We start from the raw sequence: 19,587 nt of genomic DNA, 5'->3' as shown, positions 1-19,587 counted from the left end.
TGTTAAGCGAATCCAATTTCCCCATAAGAATTAATGTAAATGGAGGTGGGGGGGAGGGTTAGGTTTCCAGGGACATTCTTTTTGCCAGACAAAAGACATCATATATACACATACACAGTACAAGTTTTAAACAAACAATTTAATACTGTACACAGCAATGATGATTGTGAAGCTTGGTTAAGTGGTGAAGTCAGAGGGTGGAAGAGGGTGGGATATTTCCCAGGGGATGCTTTACTGCTAAATGATGAACTAGCATTCTGCTGAGCCCTCAAGGGTTAACACATTGTTGTTAATGTAGCCTCACACTTTACTAGGCAACACTAATGGAGGGAGGGGAGACAGCATGGCAGAGAGAGACAGAGACACACACCATGTGTGTGAGAGAGAGAGAGACATGCATTGCCCCTTTAAGTAGAGTGACCCCACCCTAAGTACACTGCCTTTTTAAGTAGATCAGCAAGTTGAGACAACAGCTGCTGCCAGCAAGCTCCCTCCCTCCTGAGCCCTGTCATGTCCCCCCATGCTCTGTGGAGATTAGGTACAGGAGTGGTGGAAAGGGGGACACCCTGACATTAGCATCCCTCTCCGCCCCTCTCCCTTGCACAGCAAGCAGGAGGCTCTGGGGAGCCGCTCCAAGGCAGAGGGCAGGAGCAGCACATAGCCATGGCGGGAGGCACAGCTGAATTGCTGGCAATTGATAGCCTGCTGGGCAGCTGCCACACAGGGAATTTAGGGGAGTGGGGAGCTGATGGGGGGCTCCCAGTTCACCCTGGTTCCAAGCCCCCACCAGCTAGCTCCAACGGGCTGCTCTTCCTGCAAGCAGTGGACAAAGCAAGTGGCTGCTAAACAACGTTATAAGGGAGCATTGCGCAATTTTAAACGAGCATGTTCCCTAATAGATCAGCAACGTAATAACAAAACACCATTAACTGGGACGACATTAAGTGAGGAGTTACTGTAGGACCTTTATACACTTGGGCCAACAGCAGCACTGGTATAACCAGGTACCATTTCCACTGAAATAATAAAAGGTCATCTGTAAGATCAGTTACTGCAGGTACACACAAATTCAGTATGGAAATATATTTACATTAGTAATGTACATTTGTGTGCCTACAACTTTGAAAATTGTGCCCAAATATGTTTCTATGCATATGATTCCATAAAGGAAAACTCTGCTTTATAGTTTCAAACTACCAAATACATTTCATAAAGTAAGAACCCCACTGATTTTATACCTGTATCCATATACTTCAGAAAAGTTGTCTGCTTCACCTTTAACCAATGTTAAATATTCTCTGGGATTCTCAAACTGCATCCCCGAACAATAAATCTACAACCAAAAATATAACCCTTATTATTATATAATACACGTTTTATTTCACAACCCACCCCTTTGATAGAAATGTTAATAGTACCTTTATCAATCTTCCTTTAATGTTCAGTAAATATTCACCATCCTTTCTAATTCTTTTTTTACTCTGGATTTCTTTGCAGCTGGTGAAAGCTTCACCTTAAAAATGAGTGATTGAACCATATCAATATTTCATGAGCTGAGAATTGAACCTGAACACCTAATTGTGTATATTTGTGTTGCAAAGATATTTATTTTACAGTTTTTACATAAATATCCCAAGAAAGCATTTGGTACAGTACATAATCATCACTGTCAATTACTTACATTCTTTTGCATGACAGATCTTTCTGGCTGCTGGTTTTAAACGTGACAGGCACAAGCTACTGGATAAGCCATTTTCAGTCATGCATTCTACTCTTCTTTCCTTTATTCCCACTCCACAAGCTACTGAGCACTACACACAGATAACAACCAGAAGTTCAGAAGAAAATAAACCACTAACACTATCAGCAAATACATTTTGGTAAACTTTTTTGTGTTTGAGGCAACTGTAAAGTTTTAGCTTGCACATTTATACTCACTTTGCTCCATTTCCCCACCTTCCAAGTAGCTGGTTGTAAACATCCCCTGATATTACATTTATAAATGTGTGGGGAAGGCACTATTGGGCAATCTCGATATGCTACCGAGCGAAGACCATAAGCATGATTATTCCGAATAGTGTGGATTCCAACACAGAATGTGATCCTTTGTTGGTAATCAAGCCCACAGCTGGCTGAACACTGAAATAATAACAAAAAGCATTATTTTCGGTGATATTTGCAGCATCAGAATATAGTTAGTGAGTCCTGATCCTCTCTTCAGTGAGAGTATGGGGCGTAGTAGACATTATTCCCACATATGCTGGCCCAGCATTTTTTGGTAATGATCTGGCAGAGTACAGAAATGGAGCTCTATAATAACTATGCCTCAAGACCTGTGGAGCCTTTGGAGGTGGGAGCTCATGCTGTCCCAAGGCAGGAACCTGGCTCTGCAGTTACCTCCACAGTTACCTTCTGGCAGGCAAGAAAGGCCCAAGGGACCAGGAGCCTGATGTAAAGCCTACTGAACTCAATGGAAAGACTCCTACTGACTTCAGTGGGGCTTTGGATGAGGCCCCAGGAGAGGTTCTTCAGTACACAGAAAAGAAATTTGGTGGTAAGGACCAAGAGGAGCAGCTGTTCTCTAACAGGTGGGTCATGAGGTGTTCCTAGTAGATCATGGCAAAATCTCTAAAACATGGTGGCTGCTGCAACCAAGGTGGAGAAAACTGACAGGAGGGAAGAACCTCCTTTTATCTTCCTGCTGATGCCACTTCACCCCATTACAGTTCCTCCTATTCCTTCACCTCTGGTACTCTGCTCCAGAGAAGAGTCACTTAAAGATGGTGAGACGCTGACGGTCTAGACCCAGTGCCCTCCAGCACTCACAGTTCTCAGCCCCGTCCCCAGGCTCAGTGCAGCACAAATGCAGTGGGAGGAGGGAGAGAAGGAGAAGAGCTTAAGTACTCCTCCTGTTGCCCCCACCCACAGGTATCAGAAAATACCTACCCATCAGTACTCCTCCCACCCAGAGCTGCAACGGATTGTGGAACACAACCACAGAAAATTGTGGTGTTGGAGTCACAACAAGAAATCATGGTTGGTGTGAATGTCCCATGCGGAAAACGTCTAAATTATTATTTTTTTTACACAGAATGTACAATTTATATTAATATTCTCTTATATACAATATCAAAATGAAAATTTGGTTAGCAACATGATTAATTTACCTGTGACAAGTCTCCTGTAACCACAGCATATTTACAGGGAGTAATCCTGCATTTTTTGATCGCTGGAGGCTTTGTGGCAGGATCACAGGAACTTTCATTTACTTGGATCTTGTTTTCATCCACACACGTGACCTTCCGGCGTGTTTCCTTTTTCCTACATGATGCTGAGCACTGAGTATGACATAAACAAATTACAGCTTTTCCATTTAAAATGGTTATTTATACAACAAATCTATCTGGTGGTTGCTATTCACAAGTAAAACTTTGAAACAAAGATGTAGTGAAACCTGTTATCTATTTCAGTACAAAACACCCAGGGTGTCCAAACCTTTCACTTTGTTCTCAAAGCTCGGATACCAGTACTTGTAATTATACACCCTTCTTGTTTCATATATGACTGTGTAACATGTGAGGTGAGCCAGAGGTTAAAACAAAGAAAATGTCAGGCCAGGATAAGGGGCTGGGTCAAAATGACTCCTCTGTGTGAAAGGATAAGAAACAATAAGCATTCAATTAATGTAGGCTGGGTAACTTGGTCTTTAGAAAATGAACGTCTTGCAAATGTTAAGTTATAAAGGAGTTTTGATACAATGAATCCAAACTCTACATTAGTAACCATTAATACTGGATATAACTGTGAAAGAAGGGGCAGGGAGAATGTGAACAAAGGAGTTTCACACAAAGGGTATCAAACATGAAATGAGTTACCAAGAAGAGACAGCAAAGCAAAATGCATTTACGTTTCCAGTTCAGAGCTCTGCATTTCTAGATAAAAAATACAAGCATTTGGAGAGCAGGGAAAATCCATACTTATGCTTGAAAATTTGCATTTCCTGTTATAAAACTCATTATCCTAAACATTTCTGAACAGTCTAGCGAATCTCTGCACCACTGGCTAGCACATCATGTTAATGTTTGCCTTGGCTAATCATCCCCAGTGTGCCAATACCACAGCACTCCCAATACTCCAACAGTGGGTGCCTCAGGACTTCTTTGTCAAGTTAGTGCCACTTCCTTTGTCTTTGGTGAGGGCTGAGAAGGAGAGGTGGCAGCACTGTGCTTGTTGGGATGGGGGGAGGATGAGAGGAAGAGGCAGCCAATGAGGAGCAAAGACACACAAGGATAGAAGAGGGGCATTGAAAGCACCATACAGAGAAGCTGAAGCATAAAGGCTAGAAAATGGCAAAGGAAGACATGTGGGAGCAAATGAAGCTAGATGATGAAATTTTTTTTAAAAAAGTAATTAAAATATAAATTTCAATTCTCAGTTCAGATAAACATTTTTAGAGGATTTTTTTAAAAAGGAAAACGAAATAAATAATTCCCTTAAAGAAAAACAGCCTTCACCGGGATGGACCTGGAAAGGTGCATGTGCACAGCTCCCCATGAAGCCAGGGTTCAGCATTAACATCATCAGGCGAGGTGTTCACATGCATTATGTGCAAAACATTCTTGTGATGCTAGCACTAATGGCTAGTACCACAAGGATGTTCTGTGTGTGTAAAGTTTGGTTCCTCCCCTCTGTTCTGCTAACATCATAGTACTTCAATGATTACAGTCACTCACATTTCATAAACCGAGATTTCTCAAAGTCTATTACAATGTGGAGCACAGCTTAATAGAGATTGTCTCTAGGACACCTCCCTCCCAATCTCAGTCATGTGGACACTCCCATTCCTGATCACATAATGTCCCTCTGACAAATGCTGCAGTTGCTTACATGAGAAAGTGACAGTAGGAATGTATTTAAATATCTTCAACTTTCTTGTAATTGATTTAGCACAGGAAAATATGCCCGAATCATGTGACCAACACCCAGCTCTTTGCAAACCACCAGCAAGTGATCTGTGGATTATCTGTGGTTTATGGCATGTATGTTAATAGCAAGTCAAGAGGACTATACTTTTATAGTATAAATATTGCACCATTTACATTTAAAAATCATCATACCCAAATCTGGGACTTTGTTCCCCTAGGAGCCTGATTCTAAGAGACAGCATCCCTGAGGATCAGGCTATAAATTAACATTACATAACAGCTACGCTACCTGTGCATCTTCCTGGCTATGCTTTTTTTAAAAAAAATTATCCACAATACTTGTTTCACATTTTTACTTCTTTATTTTTTCCTGTTACTACAATGTCAAAACCATCTACAGTTCTGTGCCTTTTGATTTTTCTTGAACGGGTATGCCATGTTTTATTTTTTTATTTTTAAAGGCAAATCTTCCCATTGTAGAACTTCCCATTGTGGAAAGAAATGTTCCCAAAAGGATTATATCCTTGGAGTTTCTACGAAATAGTTCATCTTCCCTTATATTCCGGTTGGTTTTTTTGATTCTTAAAAGGTGATTCTTTTATAGTTTCTGATTTCTGAGGCCCCCACTGTTACACATTTTCTACACTACATACAGGTTACATAGGATTGGAGAGCGAGAACTATTACATTAAAATTAGTTTTAAAACTCCCCCTTTAGGGACCTGCTGATACTTCCTGCACTATTTCTGCCTACAACTCTAGACAAAAAAGTTCTTTATTAGAAAGAAAAAGTGCCTTTGAAATTTTATGCCACAGCTTTTGAATTTTGCAGGACTGTTCACATTTGCAGGCAAATTACATCCAATTAGTTGAAAGGCCATACTTACATCTTGCCATTCATCTGTCAGCCATTGGTACAGCACACAGGCAGGCAGCCAACAGGGCTTCTGACTAGGGGGCTGGGCATCATGATTGCACATTGCTTCATTCACTCGACCCCTGCCTTTCAGCCGACAGTAAACATCCCGTTGTTGAATCCCCACTCCACAAGTCACCGAGCACTACAGAAAATACATACATAAAGAAAGAAAGAATATGAAAAAGGTAGCCACCAAATATGGTAAAAACAACGAGGAGTCCTTGTGGCACCTTAGACACTAACAGATTTATTTGGGCATAAGCTTTCTTGGGCTAGAACCCAGTTCCACGAAAGCTTATGCCCAAATAAATTTGTTAGTCTCTAAGGTGCCACAAGGACTCCCCGTTGTTTTTGCTGATACAGACAAACACAGCTATCCCTCTGAAACCTCTCACCAAATATGGTGTCATTTCCATTATCACATGTCATTCATAAACGAAGGTGCTTGCATATTACCCTTTTACAGTGCACTTATTACACTAACACACCTCTGTTTTCTACTGTTTGTTAACATAGTTCAGGTGTTTACTTCAATTTTCTACATTTTTGTCAGAAGAGATTTAGGATGAAAATGTCAAATTACAATGGAAAAGAACACCCCTTCAACAGGTGAGGTTAAATATATACCGCAGACTAAGGACGATGATCCTGCGAAGACATATGGCAACATGTTTAACTTAAGTCTCAATGGGAATAGTGGCTATTCACATATGTAAAGTTAAGTACATGCACAGGCTTTGCAGGATCAGGCCTATATAGCTGAAATCTTAGAGTTTGTTCAGTTTTAGAGCCCTGCGCAGGACTCAAAAATGTGTATCTGCATCTGATCCGTGATCCACAAAAACTGTTTGCAGATATTTGCAGATTTGCAGGGCTCTACTAACAGCTCTATGGGTCACCGCACACCAGTGACGCAGGGCTGAGCCAAGCCCCCGACCCCCAACCACCCACCACTTCTCTCGAGACACCTCCGCCCCCCTTGGGCCTCCTTCCCTGCTCCAGGCAGGGAGGCTATAATCCTGGGCCCTTATATGCCGCGCCACCCTCCCAGTGGGGGCTCGGACATGCCTACACAACCCTTGGCAGCTCTAACACACACATATCCAGCCGGAACAGACAGCAGTGGCAACTACTCTCTTCACAGCCCCACTGTTGCCACCCACTAGCTTAAAGTATAAGCAGACCTCTTCAAAATGGCACTTGGCTCACTCCCTTCTGGGAGTTGTAGTTTACCTTCTCCATCAGAGCAAGCTGGGGTCTACAACTCCCAGAACGCCCAGCGGGCTATTTCCACATGTCACAGCCCGCTGCTGCGTGATTCAGAGAGCTGAGCTGGAGCCTGAGGGCTGGGTGACAGCCACTCCATTCGGGTGAATGTGTGCTGCAGAGCCCTGCACACATATAAAATTTGTATCTGCATCTGAGCTGTGATCCGCAAAAATGGTCCATGGATGTAAAGCAGATATCCATGGATTTGCAGGGCTCTATTCACTTTGCTAAATTAAGAAATGATAGGTAGAATTACATGTGGTCTTAAGGAGTAAAAATATTATGGTCAGTATATTAGCTCACTCTGAAAGTGGCACATTCTGGTTAAAGAGAAAGAAACAATTGTCTGTATTACTGGTTAGCTAGAGATGTTTTCTGTGCCAGTCTACAAGATAAAAAGCATGTGTAATTCCATGAAGTTACATCAAGATCCTAAGGAACATTGACTAAGCTGGTTTCATTTAAATGTAATGGGCGGAACGTAGTTTATACATTCCCCTTCAAGGAGTAAGCTTAACTCTGCTGCATTCATTAAAGATCACCCTTAACTGTTGTAGTTAAATGAAAGAACTATAATAACAGCTCTGAAAGATTACAGAAGACTAATCAGCTACTTATGAAGCAAGCCACTAAGGAAGACATTTGAAAATGTCTTTGTTTTAATCTTTTAATTAAGTACACTAACATTTATTTATATTACAATTCTATGTGATAAGATCTAACCTATTCTTTTAAAGCTTGTGTATTGGGTAGGTATATATCATATCAGCTATGTTATATTCTTCCCAAAGAAAATGTTAAATTAAAAACCACCCAGTTATCACCAGTGAACACGAACAGTCACAACATAACAATACTTGAGATTCCACACTGATTTATTATTCTAAGTATTCAGAATTCCAGATACGAAGAACTCTGACAAAGAGAGACAGAGGGTGTGACATGGGATCCACGCTGACAACACACTTTTACTGTCAGGTAAGTAACCTTCTTCAAGTATGTGTCAATGTGGATCCCACTCTAGGTGACTGACAAGATGGGACAGAGGAGTCCTGATTGTCTAAGCAAACAGTGATTGTAATACTGCTCTCCTGAAGCTAGTATCTGTCCTTGCAGATAGATCGAGGGCATAGTGTTTAACAAAGACCACTGGTGTACTCCCATTGACTGCCTCAGGTATTTGTGATATAGGAATATTCCTGGAACAGGAGGAAATCTTGACCTCTAGATGAGTGAGTTTTCACATTCAGAGGAAGTGGTACATCAGCTGTCTGGTAGCAGATTGAAATGCCCTGCATGATCGATTGAGATATTCTCTCCAGGAGATGGCTTGACTCTTTGAAGGCCCAAAATGGCAACAAAGAGATAGGGACAGAACCTGAAGGGCTTTGTTCTGTCCACATAATACAATAAAAATCTTAAAACATCCGAAGTGTGAAGTTTCTTCTCTCACGGTGCAGAATGAGGATTGGGGAAGAAAACAGGCGGGTTGGTGTACTAATTTAAGTGAAACTTTGAAGACCACCTTAGGATGAGTTCTCAGCATCACCCTGTCTCTGTGAAATGTTGTGTAAAAGGGTCACTCATATAAGCTTTGCAGCTCGCTGATCTGCCTGGCTGAAGTAATTGCAATTAAGAAGACCATTTTAAGGATAAGATGGTATAAGGAGCACTCTGCAAAAGGCTTGAAGGGGGCCTCCATGAGGTTTGCAAGGCCAATGTTGAAATCCCACACAAGAGGGAGTTCCTAGACTGATAGATAATCACTGTGGGATGTGAAAATATGGAACAGGATTAGGCAGGTGGTGACAGGCTGAAATGGCTGCTAGATTAATGTTAATGGAGCTAAATGGTCTTTTAAATGGAGGAGATTCTCCAGGGCCTTTAGTATGGGCTCCTCCATTGTGTTAAGCTTACATTGTGTTGTCCATACTGAGAATCTTTTCCATTTAGAGAAATAAGTTTTCTTTGTGGAATGCTTCTTGTTTTGCAGGAGGATTTCTTGCACCTGAAAGAAGCAGTCTGTCAGTACCACTCAACTAGCCAATACCCAGGCTGTCAGATACAGTAACCGTGGGTCTGGATGAAGTATTTGATATTGGTTCTGCAATATTATGTCCAGACAGTCTGGAAGGTTGGATGGTATCCAAAGAAGGCGCATTAGCCAGAATTGTCTCAGGCAATATGGAGCTATCAGAATTACTTTGGCTTTGTCCTACCTGATCTTGCATATTAACCCAGGGCTTGGGAATGGGCAGGAAAACATACATGAGTCCCAGAATCCATGGTATGAGGAAGCTGTCTACTAGCAAGCCAGGCTCATACCTCTTTTGGAACAAAAGTCTGGACATTTTTTATTGTTCTTCAAGGAAAATAACCACATCACAGGATTTCCCCATTGATGAAGGTTTCAGAGGAACAGCCGTGTTAGTCTGTATTCGCAAAAAGAAAAGGAGTACTTGTGGCACCTTAGAGACTAACCAATTTATTTGAGCAGGTGTGCCTAGGGATGGGGAAGAAGAGTATATCTTTTCAAGGAATGGTGCTGAGGCATAAGGCAATCTCAGTGCCAGGATGATGGTGTACACCAGTTCTGAAGAAGGTCTTGGGGCCAATGATGTAGACTCCTCTACTAGTATGTGCTTCAGTACCAAAGTGGTCTTGGAAGCTGGCACTAATGTCTGTATCTATTTTGCTGATGGTGTCCATGATGGTGTTGAGGTCAATACTGGAGGGTCAGTGTTTGGAACTTTCCTTATGAAACAACACCAAGTGGTCTCTGGAGCTTCTGTTTGCTCTATGATCAGCCTTGTCTTGGAGTACCAATCTTCAGTGTCAGAGTTGTCAGTGTGGGCTCATCAATGCTGAGTCCTTTTTCTACATGTTTTTTCCCCTTTGGTTCTATGTGTTGGCATAGCATGCCTGGTGATGGGGGCTTTTGTCAAAGATCACTTCTTTGGTGCCTGATCAGACAGCTAGAAGCACCAATCTCCTCAGGCTCAGAGGTGACTCTCATCAATTTTTCCAAAAGACAGAGCTTGAGATGAGTGTCTTGAGACTTCCATATCCATAAGGAGAACAAATGACAGACAGAACACTAGTTCAGTATGTGGCTCTTCCTGAGGCAAAACAAGCAGAGACTATGGCCATAGGTGAACAGAATGAGACTGTCACTGGAGAGACAGAACTTAAAGCTGCAGGGCTTTGAGTCTGCCATGAGCATGTGGCATGAAGCACCTAACAGTGGTTGTACAGGTTGTGTGGCTTTTTTAATGTTTCCAAATTGGTAAATTAAGAAGAAGAAATGGTTACCAACCTGTTCCATAACTATTGTTCTTTGAGATATGTTGCACATGTCCATTCCATGAGAGTGTGTGCGTGCCCGGTGCTCTGCTGTTGGAGAGTTTTGCCTCAGTGGTATTGGTCGAGGCAGTGCATGCATCCTCTGCCTCCTCATGCTGCTGTGAAATGGTATAAAGGGGAAAGCCAACCCCAAATCCCATTGGTTCCTTCTAAATGGACAAATTTTGATATAAAGGGGAAGCGGGTAGGTCATGGAATGGACATATGCAACACACCTCAAAGATCAATAGTTACAGAACAGGTTAGAAATAGTTTCTTCTTCTTTGAGTGATTGCACACATCCATTCCACTGTAGGTGACTCCCAAGCTTTTCGATCTGAACGTGGGATCAGAATACATCTGAATAATGATTGAAGGACCACATGTCCAAATCTGGCATCATCTCCAGATTGCTAAGAGATGGCATAATATGATGTAAGGGTAGGCATTGAAGACCAAGTTGCTGCTCTACAAATGTCTAGAATAGGCATTTGAGCTAAAAAGGCTGCAGAGGCTGAGTGTGATCTCACTGAATGTGTTCAGTAGTTCCCTTTTCAGTGGAGATACATCAGCCAAGTCATAGCACAAATGTATATAGGAAGAAATCCACTATGACATTCTTTGAGAAGAGGCCAGAAGTCTTTTCATCATGTCTGCAATTACCCTGAACAACTGTGACGATTTAGTTTATGGTTGAGTTTAAATGGCTTAGTCCTTTCCAAATGAAATGCTAATGCTCTCCTAACACCTGGAGTCTCTTCTCATCCCTGTGAGCATGAGGTTTAGGGAAGAAAGTTCGTAAATATATTGCTTGATTGATGTGGAAATGGGACTCCAGCGTGGTGAGAAATTTTGGGTGAGGATGTAGGTTTACCTTGTCCTTATGGAACGCTCTATACGGACGGACAGATGCTAGAGCTCGTAACTCACACACTCTCATGGCCAAAGTGATCACTACCAAAATCGTTACCTTCACTGAGAGATGGAATAAGGAACAGGTAGTCCAAATGGAGGACCCATTATTTTTGTCAATGGCAGATTTAAGTCCCAAGAGGGAATAGGATCCTCTGCTTGGGGATACAATCATTCCAGACCTTTCAAAAATCTGATTGTCGTGGGATTGGAAAAAAGATAACAATTATCAGTTAGAGGATGGAAAGCTGAGACAGCTGCTAGGTGGACTCTTACGGAACTAATGGCCAAACCTTGCTGGTTCAGGTATAACAAATAATCCAGCACACGACATATTGAAGCCCGGACTGAGGAGACCCCTTTCTATTGGGTCCACATGCACAATCTCCTCCACTTCACCAGGTAAGTATACATACTAGATGGTTTTCTATGGTTTAAGAGTATGTCTTGCACTGCCGTGGAACAGATCTCCTTCTGAGGTGTCAATCACAGAACTTCCAGACTGTCACGTGAAGAGCCTCTAAGTCAGGATAGAGAAGGTGACCATGGTCTCATGAGATCAAGTCTGGGTCCAGCAGTAGAGTCAAAGGAGCCCTAACTGGGAGGATCAACAGAATGGAAAACCAGTGTTGGTGAGACCATGCTGATGCTATAAGTATTACTAATGCATAGTACTGATTGATTTTCAACACCACCCTGAGCAGGAGTGGAATAGGAAGCAATGTGTACAGAAGCTTGTCTGTCTAGTGCACCACAGTCAGAAAATGAAACTGGCTACATCTAGACAGAGAGACCACTCATTGTGGCTGGAGAAAGACCTGCTCAGCTGCTTTATCTAGGGAGGTGGTGGAATCTCCATCCTTAGAGGTTTTTAAGGCCCAGCTTGACAAAGCCCTGGCTGGGATGATTTAATGGGTCTTGGTCCTGCTTTGAGCAGGGGATTGGATTAGATGACCTCCTGAGGTATCTTCCAACCCTAATATTCTATGATTGTATGAATTTATTATCTGCCAGACTGTTGTGAACACCTGGAAGGTGGGATGCTTTGAGGTGGATTGAGTTGGTGACATAAAAAATCCCACAATAGCTTTGCCTCTTGCAGAGAAGAGTCAACCGGGCCCTTCCTTGCCTGTTCACATAAAACATGGCCACCGTATTACCCATAACTACTAGCAAATTCCTTCTGGTGATATGGTGAAGAAAAGAGTAACAAGCTAATCAAATGACTTTCAGTTCTCTTACATTTAAGTGGAGAGTTAAATCCTGGGCAGACCACAGACCTTGAGGGTGTAGTAATCCCATGTGAGTCTCCCAACCCACGATAGAAGTGTCCATAACTAAGGTCAAAGTAAATTGAAGACGGGCAAATGGAATGACACACACACATTGGATGGGTCTGTCCTCTTGTCCAGAGAGACCAAGATTTGAGTGTGTACCCAAACCAGAGAGACCAAGATTTGAGTGTGTACCCGAACCACCAAGCTCAGCCATTTTTGCAGCTTCCTGAGATGAAGACTGGCATGTTGAACCACATAAATATATGAGGCTATATGCCCCAGAAGTCTGCAGCAATTCCGTACTGTTGTGGTAGAATGGGCCTTCAGGTTTAAAGAAATGGCCAGCATCATCTGGAACCTGGCCTGAAGGAGGAAGGCCCTGGCTTCCATAGAGTCTAAGACTGCTCCTATGCATTCTATCCTTTGTACAGGTGACAGAATTGGCTGTTCCTCATTGAAGAGCAATCCTAGCACACCAAAGATGAATTGAACCATGGCCATCCTAGACAGCACTTGGTCTTTGACACAACTTCTTACCAACACTTGAACTCCTGATTTCCTCAGGAATGCCGCCACCACTGCCATGTACTTTGTGAAAACACATGGTACTGTGGACAGGCCAAAGACAGGACTGTAAACTGGTACTGAGAGTGAATGATGAACAACCTGAGGAATTTCCTGTAGCTTTGATGTATTGCCACATGGAAACATGCATCCTTTAAATCAAGGGTAGCATACCAGTCGCCAGGATCCAGGGAAGGAATAATGGAAGCCGGCATGATCATGCAAAACTTTATTTTCTTTAGGTGTTTGTTGAGCTGTTGCAGGTCTAATGTAGCTCTGAGACCTTCTTTTGCTTTTAGGATAAGGAAGTAGTGAGAATAAAACCCCTTCCCTCTGTGAAGTGGAGAACTTCCTCTATGGCTCCCAATCAGAGAAATCAACTCCTTAAAGGAGAATTTCATCATGATCTCTCCTCTAACACGTCAAAATGGCTGTCTGGAGTTCCCAGGCTGTCTGGATGAGCTGATAGCCACTGATGAAGTGAGAGAGGCTGGTCTCCTATAACTTCTGGTCCTCTTTCTAGCCTGGTCCTGGTGGTGGGGCATACACAAAGCATACCAGTGTGACTGCTGGGGACAAGAAGAGAAGAAGGGTATTGGTGAGATCATTGTCAATTTGCCTCTCAATGGAGCCGAATGTGGTGCCTAAAGTATCAGACACTGAACCACCGCAGATGGCAAATTTTGACTAGCAGTCATTGGTACCAGGTGAGAAGGTTCTTGGACTGCCAGCAAAACCACTGCTGAGAGACTCAGCAGATGGTGTGCTGCAACATATGCTTCAGGAGTTAACAGTATAGGAATAGTCTTCTGTTGCTGCTGAGCTGATGAAGATTGCACTGCTTAGTCAGGCAGTGCCACCTTAGGGGTCATAACAGGGAAAATGCTAAGAGTAGTGGATCAGATATTGCTGTTCCACCTCAGTGTCAGATATAGGCATTAGAATTCTCATTGTTACAATAAGAAGCAGAAGAGCAATTGAAAAGTTTCTGCACATACATTTTCTATTATTGTTGCCCCTATATATTCTTGACATATGGGAGGAAAGAGACCCACCTTAACTATTCACATGCTAATCTAAATAGCTCTCTCTCTCGCACACACAAACAAACGTTCTTTGTGCAGCTTCATCTTACCATTTCCATCCAATATTTTTAAGACTTCAGCAACCACCAAATCATATGAAACAGTTCTTCCCCCTTTCTCTACATCTTTATTTCCTTTTAGGATACACAGTCCACCCCAATCACATAATTGGCAAAGTTCCTAAAGTGTGCACCTTTTTAAGAGACAGAATAAATTATCTGATACAATTTGAATAGATATGTACTAAAACTTTTTTTATTCATTTCATTTGAAGATCACAGATGCAAGGGTGGAGGTTTTATTCTCCAGACACATTTGTAACATAATTGTTAAATTTCCAGGTGCCTACATGTGAGTGTAAAAGAGACAATAGACTCTGTATACGCATTTTTGTTTTCATGTAGTATTCTTCATCACAAGTACATGCCTGTGTCAGCTGGATTGTTATATAAACTGTGAATTTCAAAATAACAATAAAAAGTCAAGGTGCTGAAATGAAGAATTCGCTATCATTCTCCAGGGCACATCTTTGGTTGCAATTTATGAAACTATAAGGATAATACTTTCAATTATATTTTAATAGGAAAAAAGTACTGAAATGCAATTATTTATGATGCATGATTATACTGTAGAAATGTTATAATTCAGTCTCAACATACAGTCACCCAGACACATGACTAGGGGTAGACTTGCCAAATATGACTCAGACAAAACAAATTTAAGGTGCAAAACAAAACATCTATTAATGCTAATACAACAAAATGTTTCTGAGTGTGTAATGCTGGAGCACATACACAAACTTCCACACAATCTCTGCTTCCAGTGTTGTACTAGATGTCTTTTACCAAACCCTTACTGTCTCTATTTCTTTGAGTAACTAATTACCACACTGGTGATTCTGTAAACTAGCTCCAGCAAGGTTGCCCCAGGCCTACTATTAGCAATTGTCAGGGACTGACTGACCAATTCACAGAGCCATGTTCTTTCTAGAACAAACTTGGGAGTAGAGGCAACTGCCATTTTCTCTTTAGGTTAAACAGACTTTACATTGAGAGGGTGATATTGGGAAGTCAAAACAAATTAAACTCAAGTTTTTTTCCCCATTCACTGGGGAACACTGTTTTCTTCTTCTGGCTTTATCGAAGCTGACGCCTCATTGCACTACTCATTGTTCTCCTTAAAAAGGAAAATTGTAAGAAAAAGGGTTGACAGATGGTTTCACCTCTGCTCTGGGAAAGAGTTGGAGAAATAGAAAGTTACAGCGATTAAGGAAAAAGGAGTTAAAGGGGAGGATTGGTAAGTACCATTCATTCTCTATTTGTACCATAGACATAGGCATTCATAGATTGGGTCAGTTTTTCTGCTGTGGTCACTTCCTCTGGGTGTGGCAGAGAGATGAGACTGTCAGGGTGCTGGTTATAACTTCCTGATTCGCCATGTACTATTAGGCATAGGTCAGAGCAGCCTGGTTCACTAACCTGTGCCAGCTGGCTATGGTAATGAAAGGACCATTTGCCAGCTAGTGACTGCCAAAGTACATCGTGCTGCAGGCACACCCCTTCGTGTACCTCCACACTTCTCCATACCCCCCACTAGAATCTCCCTCTCTTTGCACGGCCTGAGTAACACAATGGAGACAGGGTAAGGAACCTCCATAATATCAGGCTCCCAACACGCAAGAGACTCTTAAACAAGAAGGAAGCATCCTGGGAGGGTCTTTGTAGCGGGGAGGGGGGGTTTGGAGGAAAAGAATGGCGCTTCTACCCATCCCCCCCCCATCAAGTTCTCCAAAGTCAGGTATCCCTAAAGAGACAAAAAGAGGATGGGAAGAAACCCAGCTTTTGGCCAGGCCATTTGTCGGAGTTCTTCCCCTTCAATTCCAGGGGACTGAAGAGTGTGTGTGACACTATTCAGTTAAACAGGTAAACTAATCTGTCCCATATATACACAGAAGAATGACAGCAACCTGCAATATTTCTGATGAATACATTATTATACATATTATGATAATACCATAGCTTGCAAATGTTTGTGTATATTCTATTGCTTATAGATGATGGACAACATTTTCAAAAGCATGTGGGACACAGTGGGATTCAGGCTTCTTGGTCCCTAAGACATTTTTGAAAAGTTTACCCTTAAAGAGCAAGTTAAAAGCAAAGTACTGCAATGTGATGAATTATGACACAATACATTATTACACACTGATAAGAAAACCTCAAAAGATTTGAAGTTCTGTTTAAAAAAAATCACAAAATGTAAATGTTTATCTTAACAATTTCATCTTGAATATACATATTAGGTTAGCTTCCCTTCAAGAACAGGCTGCTCTGTGAGAGGAAAGCCCCAAACTATTAATCAGCAACAGATGCATATTATCAAATAGATTTGCATTTTCACTTGCAAATTTGTGAGTCATTTCTGTGATTTAGTTTAAAGATAAAAGCAAGACCTTAGAGTGAGCCACTTCAGTTTAAACTGGAGATATAATTAGTGTGGGTATGAAACATCTTCCATATGAAGACTAGGACTTTTCAGCTTGGAAAAGAGATGACGAAGCGGGGATACAACAGAGGTCTATAAAATCATGACTGGTGTAGAGAAAGTAAATAAGGAAGTGTTATTTACTCCTTCTCATAACAGAAGAACTATAGGTCGCCAAATGAAATTAATAGGCAGCAGGTTTAAAATAAATAAAAGGAAGTATTTCTTCATACAACGCACAGTCAACCTGTGGAACTCTTTGCCAGAGGACGTTGTGAAGGCCAATACTATAACAGGGTTAAAAAAAGAACTAGATAAGTTCATGGAGGATAGATCTATCTATGGCTATTAGTCAGGATAGGCAGGGATGGTGATCCTAACCTCTGTTTGCCAGAAGCTGGGAATGGGCAACAGGGGATGGGATCACTTGATGATTACCTGTTCCTTTCATTCCCTCTCAAGCACCTAGAATTGGCCCCTGTCAGAAGACAGGTTACTGGGCTAGATGGACCTTTGGTCTGACAAAGTATGGCATGTGTGCAGCACATGAAGAACAACTTCTGTCTAGCACTTTAATTGAAGCAGTATGGCATTAATATGGCCTTTTATGCTTTGCTTAGAAGGAAGAGTGGTATATAATTACAGTACATTTTACATACCTCCTTCCACCTGTTGGCCTTCCATGCAGGACATCTGACAGCTCTACAAATTTTGTGGGTTCGAGGCTTCTTTATATGTCTACAGTTTTCTTCCTCTAATTTAATTTGGATGCTGTTCACACAATGTACATCACGATACTTTATACCCTTTCCACAGGAAACAGAACACTGGAAAAGAAGAAATAGATTTGCTTTATTCCTTTTTCTTTATTAGAATTTTAAAAGAAGTTGAAAAAACAGAAAAAACAACCACTTAGCATATGCCATAATACAAATAAAAAATGACGGTTTTATATTGTGCAATATCTACTGTACATGTCTACTTTGAAGTTACTATAGAAGTTGTTTCATAATGGACAGTACTTATTGTTCACATCCTGGCCAACAATCAGTTAATTGTTCATTCAATCACTCATTTGTAAATATATGAGATCAGCCATCAAACACGAGATCTCATAAATATGCTGTTATAATTCTTGGCGTCTGATTTGTGTCCATTTATTCTTTTACGTAGAGACTGTCCAGTTTGGCCAATGTACATGGCAGAGGGGCACTGCTGGCACATGATGGCCTATATCACATTGGTAGATGTGCAGGTGAACAAGGCTCTGATAGTGTGGTTGATGAGATTAGGTCCTATGATGGTGTCCCCTGAATAGATTGTACATTGGCCAAACCGAACAGTCTCTATGTAAAAGGATAAATGGACACAAATCAGATGTCAAGAATTATAACATTAAAAAAACAGTCAGAGAACACTTCAATCTCCCTGGTCACTCAATTACAGACCTAAAAGTGGCAATATTACAAAAAAAAACCCTTCAAAAACAGACTCCAACAAGAGACTGCTGAATTGGAATTAATTTGCAAACTGGACATCATTAAACTAGGCTTGAATAAAGCCTGGGAGTGGATGGGTCATTACACTAAGTAAAACTATTTCCCCATGCTTATTCCCCCTCACCCCCGCCTACTGTTACTCTCATCTTCTTGTCAACTGTTGGAAATGGGCCATCCTGATTATCACTACAAAAGGTTTTTTTTCTCCTGCTGATAATAGCTCACCTTAATTGATCACTCTCATTATAGTGTGTATGGCAACACCCATTTTTTTCATGTTCTCTGTGTATATATATATATCTTCCTACTGTATTTTCCACTGCATGCATCCAATGAAGTGGGTTTTATCCCATAAAAGCTTATGCTCAAATAAATTTGTTAGTCTCTAAGGTGCCACAAATACTCCTTGTTCTTTTTGCTGATACAGACTAACATAGCTACCACTCTGAAACCTGAGAAATGATAGTTGCAACAATGATTTTATTTTTAATGGAAAGGTTATTTTTACTCCATGCTTATCTAATGCCTGCTGAAATAACTAAATAAATCAGAATAGTTTGGGATTATGTTTTTAAAAATTTCAAAAGGCAATAAGACCTCATACTTTAAGTATAACCTTTCTGGAAAACCTACAGACAGGAGCTATAGATTTTGTATCCTGATCTTGAATTCCTGCACACCCAAAACTCCCATTCATTATAGGGATCAGGACACAAATTTTTAGCTTCACTGTGTAGGCTATATTATTTATGTTCCGATAGAATGTTTGAATTCACCAACATTTTAGTGGTTACTAAAAACATGAAAGTCTGATTGACTTGTTTAATGTACTTTAGTTGTTTCAGTGCTCACACCACCTATAGAAGGAGGAACAATCCTTGATATACCAGTAATAAAAAAAAATACTGATGATAAACATTTACTGCATTTTAAATTCTTATTTTGCACAGTTTACTGTTGTCATTCAATTTGTAAATCTCAATCTCTACAAAATTATTTAAAACCAAACAGACTAACAAATCAAAAAGAACCACAAACAATGCAGGTACTGCTCAACGTGTAAGAGTGGCAGAATTGGACCTTTAGGGACTGATTCAAAGTCCACTCTGATCAATGGAAAGACTCTCACTGACTTCAAGTGGGGCTTAGATCAGATCTTTGTTAGTTAGCATACAGTAGAACCTCAGAGTTACGAACACCTCGGGAATGGAGGTTGTTCACAACTTTGAAATGTTCATAACTCTGAACAAAACGTTATGGTTGTTCTTTCAAAAGCTTACAACTGAACATTGACTTAGTACAGCTTTGAAA

General features: G+C 41.2%; 1 protein-coding gene across 9 annotated transcripts in view; it reads right to left on the bottom strand.

Annotated features, from left to right (window-relative positions):
* ADAMTS20 (ADAM metallopeptidase with thrombospondin type 1 motif 20) overlaps window positions 1-19,587 on the bottom strand; it is a 207,484-nt gene that overhangs the window by 23,836 nt on the left and 164,061 nt on the right. For all 9 annotated transcript variants that reach the window (XM_075124403.1, XM_075124402.1, XM_075124404.1 and 6 more), the window contains 7 exons: window positions 17,437-17,604; window positions 5,813-5,986; window positions 3,168-3,338; window positions 1,939-2,139; window positions 1,682-1,811; window positions 1,419-1,513; window positions 1,239-1,333 (listed from right to left, as the gene is read on the bottom strand). In XM_075124403.1, the coding sequence (XP_074980504.1) occupies window positions 1,239-1,333; window positions 1,419-1,513; window positions 1,682-1,811; window positions 1,939-2,139; window positions 3,168-3,338; window positions 5,813-5,986; window positions 17,437-17,604 (1,034 nt within the window). The remainder of the gene's footprint in view (window positions 1-1,238; window positions 1,334-1,418; window positions 1,514-1,681; window positions 1,812-1,938; window positions 2,140-3,167; window positions 3,339-5,812; window positions 5,987-17,436; window positions 17,605-19,587) is intronic.

Source organism: Caretta caretta, chromosome 1, assembly GCF_965140235.1.
Source record: "Caretta caretta isolate rCarCar2 chromosome 1, rCarCar1.hap1, whole genome shotgun sequence".
Classification (NCBI taxonomy): domain Eukaryota; kingdom Metazoa; phylum Chordata; order Testudines; family Cheloniidae; genus Caretta; species Caretta caretta.
The sequence above is the reverse complement of the archived record's forward strand: the minus strand, read 5'-3'. Positions and strand labels throughout refer to the sequence as shown.